Here is an 8,514-nt window from a genome sequence, read left to right on the forward strand (position 1 = left end):
GTTAGCAGCATTTATGCAAAGAGGTGCCGTGGGAACAGAGAAGAGTGAGGTGGAGATTCAGACAGGCCAGAAGCCCAGTCCCACCTGGGATGGTTAGAACTTGGGATGCCTGAGAACTGCCTCTGATTGAACTGGGCCAATGATATTTGCTCAGATACATGCTGGGACTGGCTTATGCCAGTAACCACACTGATGAGGAGAGTAGAAGCTAAGTATTCTCAGAACAAGATGCATTTATATTTTGATAAATCTTATTTGTAGTTTGCTCTCGTCCAGCCAATCTACTTGTAGCCAGTCCGAACAGTGGGAATAGCCATAGAGATAAAAAGAAACCTCTGCCTAGAAGGGCCTCCCCAGAGTTTCCTGAATGAGCTCCTGAGACCCTCTTTTTAGTTGATGGCATTACTGGCAATAGGTACTTTCATGGGGTTTGAAGTCAGGGACTCATTTCTCTAGTAAAGACAATAAAAAGATCCCATTTGGCATAGCCATCTCTACATGACCATAGGCATGTGGCCCTTACACTTGAATAAAGTAACTTCTATCTTTTACCTATGCTTGGTAAAGGCACTGCTGACCACTTCCCATCAACCTCTGTCAAAAGAGCTATCCACAGAAGATTTGAGTGATTTAAAAAAATGATTTCCATGTTCCAGTGAATCACACCTATAAAAAGTGAAATAAAACGTACCTATGTCCAGAAATGTGAATGTAGATGGAAATGAAGAAGAACTTCCAAGACTGTTGGTGGCAGTAACTGTGGCCATGAAACTGGATTCAGATAACTCGGGGGATAGCCTGATTCCAAGGTCCAAACAATTACAATTACTGCAGTGCTTCTTCCGTGTTAAATTTTTTGGTCCATTTAACCTATAAACAGAATAAAATTGTGTTTACCAAGATACTTTATGTGTTCTGTTCAAAAGATAAAAAGATTCAAACATACAAAATTTTAGACAATCTTTTCAGGTCAGTCTTATTGTTAGGGTATACACTATAGGAATATTTATGTTCTATTCCCACATTTCTGTTTTCTCTCTTCATTGGTAGAACTTTTTTTTTTTTCCCTTTCTGGATATTTATGTAGATGAGTGTATGTGTCTACACTGCCAGAATTCCCCAAACCCTAGCCATCATCTTGGCTCCCCCAAGCAGTTACAACCATCATCCAAAGGATCTGTGGTCACCTCAGCATCGACTGCATAAAAGTGACAGCTCCCAGCAGTGCAGTGGACAGACCAGCGACCTGGCCCCACTGTCTTTCCTCATCTCCAACTCACTCAGGCACAGTGCAGACCAAATGGGTCTTGGAAAGGAATATGGAACCTACTCCAAAAAATGGAGTCTCCCCAGGCTCTCTTCTTTTGTGGACTCTCTCACATCAGCCAATTCTGCTTTAAAAAGAAATTCCTCTAAGATAATGAGAAGCTACCATAAGGAAGTGTCTATTTATACATCATGGCCCTAAGAGTCTGTGACTCCAAAGGAGAAGAAAGGTATTTTATAGTCAGTCTAACCATATTTGAGCAGGAAGTACACCCCTAACTTGGCCTTGGGTTCCCTAACAAAACCTCTGAGTTAGAATTCAGACCCAAGATGTTAGGTTGCAAACAAGATGTTTGCAACAATTTTAATTGATGAATGATAGAATTTTATTCTTGAGCATTTAATTGTCTTGAGGTATCTATTGCTGCTTCTCCTGGCAATATCATAAAACTGGTGATGTTGCTAAATGTCATCTAAGAGAGGACCTACAAAACCACTGCAAGAGCAGTCATGAGCTGGAGATGTAGCTCAGTGGTAGAGCATCACCCCGATGCAGGTGGCAAAAACAAACAAACAAACAAACAGCAACAAAAACCACAATCTCACTCACTGTAAAGTGAACTTAGTATATATGTAAGTCTCTTGTCCTTTCTCCCAGGTACAGGCCACAGTCCCATGTTCTCCCTTCTGTGTACAAGTTAAGTTTTGAGGCCGCTCTGGAGCAACTTTAAACAAAACAAAAAAAGAAAAGAAAGAGTTAAGACATCATATTTGAAATATCAATCACATTGCTATTATTTGCCAACAAGATGATAATATCTCCCCCAAGTCTCACAAATCTAGATAAAGCCAGTTTCTGTCAAGTTCAAATCTACCCCATTTGAATATTACCATCCTCATTTTATAAAAGAGGAAACTAAGACTTAGGTGGACTATCTGGCTCAAGTCAGCAAAATTATGAAATGGGGGCTGGGGATATGGCTCAAGCGGTAGTGTGCTCGCCCACATAAAGATGTTGTGTCTGCCGAAAACTAAAAAATAAATACTAAAAAGTGTGTTCTCTCTCTCTCTCTTTCTCTTAAAAAAAAAATTATGAAATGTCAGGATCAGGGCTCTAGCCCAGTGGTGGCGGACATGTCCAAGCCTTTTATCCCAGGTTCCACCATTTTGCTTAACAGGTGAACATCCACTTCCAGCTGTACTTCTCCTGGTGATGATAAGCTAACATTACTAGAGTGGTGCCGATTCAATATTAGAAACCTGTGAAAATTAGAACTATCTTTCTCCACTAACATGAAACTGGTTGCAAAAACCTCTACCCACTTGCACTAGTCATGAGCTATGCTACCTGTATCTAATTTCTGCACTACATTGCTTGAAGCACTTTATGTACATTTACAAATTAATTCTTTATGTACATAAAAGGTTCTCTCTGAGGACCTTCCACGGGCCAGGCACAGTGTTAGCTGCGAAAATACAAAGGTGTATAAGACAAGCATGGTTCCTTCTACTGCAAGGAAGGTATTTTTAAATGAAGTCATTTTCTAGTCAAAGATAGGACTCAAAATTGGAGCTTCTCAGACTCAATGGAGGTAAGAGAAAACACTTTACCCCATCATCCCACTCTTCCCTAATTACTGAGACCCACATGTAGATAGATGCTCTTTTGGGAGAGATAAAAGAAGCATACTATGGAAGCCCTAGAGAGTGCCTGCCTCTCCAAAAGATGTGATTGATGAAATAAACATCATTTTTGTCCCTAGCACCCAAAGACATGGCACAGTAATGTCCATTGTGTGACCTTGGACAAGTTACCATCTCAGAGCTTCAGTTTTGTTTTAAAGGGGCATATAGCTTTATTTACTAAAATAAAAAACTCTTTTCCTAAAATAACAGACTTTTTCTTATATATATGCATATGGATTTTATATATATATATATATACACACGCATTCAGTGTATATAAAAACGTATGCTTGTATATAAAATATAAATATATATGTTTATGCTTATGTGTATACCTAGACACATAAATGTAAATATTATGTATACAGATATGTGTATATACTACATAAATATATATTCATGGGCTGGGGATGTGGCTCAAGCGGTAGCGTGCTCGTCTGGCATGCGTGCGGCCCGGGGTTCGATCCTCAGCACCACAAACAAACGAAAATATTGTGTCCGCCGAAAACTAAAAATAAATATTAAAGAAAATTCTCTCTCTCAAAAAAAATTATAATAAATAAATAAATAAATAAATATGTATATATTCATGAATATACATGAATATACAGTATGTGTTTATATATACAATGTACACATACATCTATACACATTACTCATGTCTGAGCCATTTGGAATACTATTAACTTTTTGCCTTGGAATTAGTAATTCATTATCTCGTTTTTCTATTTGTTTCCTTATTAATACAACTCTCGGGCCAGTTATCTGAATCACTTCAAATATTCAGATGCATTGGGACTTCTATGCCTTCTTCTTTCTTGACCTAATTACTTGTGTTGGTGGAGTGTATCCTCCGACAGTTTTCTACAAAAGGGTGTGTGGAAGGAAATAGTTTGAGCATGGTTTAAAATGTCTTCATTCTGCCTTCAGGTAGACTGCTGCTTTGGCCTGATGGAGGATTCTAAGTTGAAAGGAAATTATCACTCAGTACTCTGATGGCAGGGCTTTATTTTCTTCCATGTTCCAGTTTGCTGCTGTTCTCTGTGGCCTTGAGTCATTTCTGATATTGCATAGAGTCTATTTTTCCTCTTTGCAAAGTATAGAGTCTTCTTTTTGGCTCTATTATGCTGGATTTTCACAAGGATGCACTTACTGGGGATCTATTTTCATACATCCTTCTTGATTGATTCTCAAAGGGTTCATACATTCTGGGAACTCTTCTCTTTCAGTTTGGGAAACTTTCCTGCACTATTTTTCTGATGATTCCTTCCTCTCTTTCTCTTTCGGAAAGTAAAGTCTATAATTTTCATAAGTTACATTTTCTTATTTTATATTTTATCTCTTGATCTTTTTGTTCTACTATCTAGGAAGAGACAACCTCAAAGGGTTTCCTTGCTGCTTATCTTTTTTTTTTTTTTTAATTTTAGGGGAGCGTTTTCTGTATATTTCCTTCTTATAGCATCCTGTCTTTGTTTTGTACACAATATTCTCTCTTAATTTGCTAGGGATATTAAGGATAGTTTTTACCACTTCTGATTACATGCTATCTCTTCCTCTTTTTTATGCTTTGTTCCATAAGTTTGTTTTGGTTTCTGTCCTTGTTAGATGTCTTCCTCCGATCCTGGTATTTTTGCCCATATACATGAGTGGGACACTGCATTGTAGATTGCAGCTCTGTGTTCAGAGGGGGAATTTGATGACTCTGGGTTTCACTCCATCTGGATTTAGGGGAAGAAACCTTGTTGTCAATGTTTTCAGGCATTTTCTCTTGGCCTGGTCAGATTTCCTAGGAAAAAAGATTTTTAAATCTGTCTGAAGGAGGGTTCAGGCTTGAAGAAAGCTGTATGCCAATATGCCTTTCATTGCTGTGCTTTTCAGGCTGAGTCTTCTCTTCCAGCAGCCCCCCCCCCCCCTCCAATCCCAGCCTCCAGGCTCCAGTGCTGCAAGCAGCACCTATCTGGCTTCATGAAGCTGGGAAGGACTCTGGTACCCAAAGCACTTTTCAAATAGACTTACAGTCAAATCTTCTATTTTTAACCCTACTTTTACTTTCCCTTCCAAAAGTACATGGTGTCAATTTCTGAGTCTTTCCCCGAAAATGGTGTCTGCCTTATATTAGGTTACAAATTTTCTCCTGGTTACCTGTAGGCTAATTGTTATCATTGGTCCATCTCCTTTCCAACTTCAAAATTTTAGTTTTGGTGTGTCCCCCTCCCATCCTTTTTGACCTTGAGGAGATGTGCTATTGGAAAACTTAATAGCATCTTGGCTTTATTTCAGGGGAAGAGAAAGCAAATACTTGTGTCCAGTTGCCATTTTTGCCCTTAAAGACCTCGAGTCTTTGGGTGAGCCAGTAAGATAAAGAACATGGCACTTTACATAATAAATAATCAACTCCTACCCTTCCTATAAAAGAGGAAACTCATCTTAAAGACAATGACTTTCACCCATAGAGTAAGTCAACATTTCCAATGTGAGTTCAGTGGATTATGTATTCAAAAATGTCCCTTAGCCCAGGACTGTCTTTCCAGGGGAAACTGGACAAAATTCTCCTTGATATAAATATATAATAACTGATGCCAAGGAAAAAGCAGCCATCAAAGTCTCTGAACTCCCATGAACTTACAGTAGAACTCACCATAGAAGACGATGTCATGAAGATTAGGGTAATTATTATTTTTTAAAACCCTACTTCATATGGGAAACAAAGTTTTAGAAAAACAGCTTTCAGAAATATCAACAGACAAAGCAAGAACCCATGGTCTTTTATTTATTATCTTCATTTTCTAAGTTCAATCTTCTGAGGTTAAGCTTGTGCACTGATTGCTTCGTTTCTACACAATTTGAATGAATTCTGGGCAGTAGAGAAGCCAAAGCATGAGAAAGAACTGGGAAGAAAATGCTTAAAGATGGTTTGCCTATTCCTAGTTCTGAAAAACCTGATGATAGACCCCTGAGGATATGCAACATACAATGGCCTACCCCTTACCACAAAAAGAAAATAGGCTGCTTACTCCCTCACCAGATAGCATGAGCTGACTATATTGTGTGAAACCAAAATTCACTGTGTCTTTTCTTGGAATGACTTGCATACCCAGAGTAAGGTGTCACTTCCAGTTAATCCTTCTTCTCAAAAGTGCTAAACTTGCCCAAAGAGCAGCCATTTGATTGTGTGGTTTACTCTTGAGCATTGCACAAGCAACATTCGGCAGCACCACCAAACTGAACTGAACCATGAGAGATACTCTTTACCACCTCCCTAGACCTTCTGATGCTGCAAACTGTCACATACATATGTTCCCATACACTGGCTGGAAAAGTAAAGCATGAAAAAGGTTTGCAGCACTCTAATCTATGAGAGCACAGCTATGAAGTGGAATGAAATCGCTAAGTACATTCGAAAGGTACTGTCAGAGCTGTTGTAGGTCTACAAAAAAGAAGAAAATGCCAGTACTACTGTAGACATCTGGAATTGATATTGCAGGGCTGAGAACGTCTAATGCAAATATGCAACACTATCTGGTAAGATGATGAGTTATTTGCGTGACAGATGCTCTGAGGGAAGGGAGGTAAGAAACAATGGTTTTTTCTTTTCCTTTTATTTTTTTTTCCCTCCAGTGTTGGTGATTGAACCCAGGGCCTTATACCTGCTAGAGAAGGGCTCTATCACTGAGTGACACCTTAATCCTCCAATGGTGGGTTTTTTTTTTTTTGGTGGTTGTTCTTGGTATGGAGATTTGAACCCAAGGGTGCTTAACCACTGGGCCACATCCCCAGCCCTTTTAAATATTTTACTAGAGACAAGGTCTCACTGAGTTGCTTAAGGCCTTGCTAAGTTGCTGAGGCTGACTTTGAACTGTCGATCCTCCTGCCTCAGCCTCCCAAGTTGTTGGGATTACAGGTGTGCACCACCACGCCTGGTTCCAAGGGTGTTTTTTGAGAAAAGATATAATTTCATCTATAGTCAATGCACAGCTATCCAGTATGATGCATGCGTGAAGAAGAAGAGTGCAACTGGATGGAACTGTGACCCTAGTGCAAGTCACTTAAGTGCCTTTATGTGCCTGGCATTGGAGTAAGCACTTTGCATATAAGGGTCATACAATCACTGCAACCATCCTACAAAGTAGGCATTATTATCTTTATAACACAGATAGAGGAACTGAGACTCATGGAATTTAAGTTGTGGAGGGGTGCATGGTTCATAGTAGGGCTGGGATTCAAAGCCCACAGACGGACCTTCTACTGCAGGACTGTCAATGGTGAGAACACATGGTCAATACATACATGTTTTGAACAGGTGGTCCCGAACTGGAAGAGAAGTACTGAACTTAGTTTATGCCTCCTCTCCACCAGAGATCTGCCTGCTTGGTCATCTGCTCAATGCTTCTGATGGCTCTCCAGAAAATTGCCTGGCAGCAATCATATCCTCATAGGTCACAGAGAAGAGGTTTCCACCTTTATGGGAAACCTCACTGAGCTCTGTATCACTGCCTTTATGACATGGGTCGTGTCCCTCAAGCTGTGTCATCCAGCCTGCTACAGCAATTCCTAGTCTCATGCCTCTCACCTGCCACTCCAGAGCTTCCCTGAAATCCCTGAGGCACAAGTGCCATGGAATCATTCAAAGTCCATGCATACTCACTAGCTTTCCCCACTGGACCTGAGTAGCTGCAAACTGCAGCTAAGTGTTTGCTGGCTCACCCTGTGCCTGTAACTCATGCAGCAGATGCCAGCTGTCACATCTCAGTTCTTTCCTCTCAGAAGCTTCCTGGAGGAAAGCAATGAGAGCCAGAAGTGCAGGGGAGTTGATGTCCTATGAGGTAAACTTAGACCAATTGGAGACAGTTAATTTCTTCTTTCTTTCCCTTGTCACTGTATTTCCATATGCACTTTCTGGCGATGTCCCTAAGTGACCACAACCAGATGTATTTTCTGTTGAAGCTATGGCCAGTTCAGGAATATCACTACCTTGTGCCCTTATGCACCACTGCACGATGATATTTTGATTAATGGTGGGCCACATATATGATAGTGATTCATGAGATTGTATTGCCTAATGATGTTGTTTGTACTCATCTTACTCTATGTGACTATATGTTGGCTTAATGATGAAATCAACAAATGACCGATTTCTCAGAATTATCCCCGTTGTTAAGTGACACATAAATAGTATTTGCTTTTACTCATTTTCTGGCTCTGTTCCTCATTCTTGCCTACCTGAGACTGTACAACTCCCCTTCCCCTTTGAAGTGTTAGCATGTCAGATTTGCTTCAGGCAATTTTCTAGAGATTCCAGTAAAAGGTTGTAAGTATGATCATGGTTTTCTTTTAACCTCTGATAAGTACAATGACCCAGTGTCAGGGGTGAGCATGGATGGAAGGACCACGTTTTAGGTACTAAATGAAGAGGGAAGAGGTGCTACGCCATGTGTCATCCACCTGAGTTGCTAAGGTGAACCAGATACATCTTTCCTGTATTTTGGAGGTTTCAGCTTTGAGCAGATGTTCATAAGTCAAGAAGGCACGAAGACCCAACTGCAGAAATCCATTTTCCTACCA

General features: G+C 40.1%; 1 protein-coding gene across 1 annotated transcript in view; it reads right to left on the reverse strand.

Moving 5' to 3' along the window:
• IL12RB2 (interleukin 12 receptor subunit beta 2) overlaps positions 1-8,514 on the reverse strand; it is an 86,907-nt gene that overhangs the window by 62,240 nt on the left and 16,153 nt on the right. Inside the window, 2 exon segments of the mRNA XM_081308351.1 lie at positions 692-870; positions 1,877-1,991. Coding sequence (XP_081164477.1) covers positions 692-870; positions 1,877-1,991 — 294 coding nt within the window.

Source organism: Spermophilus citellus (assembly GCF_964194105.1).
Source record: "Spermophilus citellus genome assembly, chromosome: 9".
NCBI classification, from domain to species: domain Eukaryota; kingdom Metazoa; phylum Chordata; class Mammalia; order Rodentia; family Sciuridae; genus Spermophilus; species Spermophilus citellus.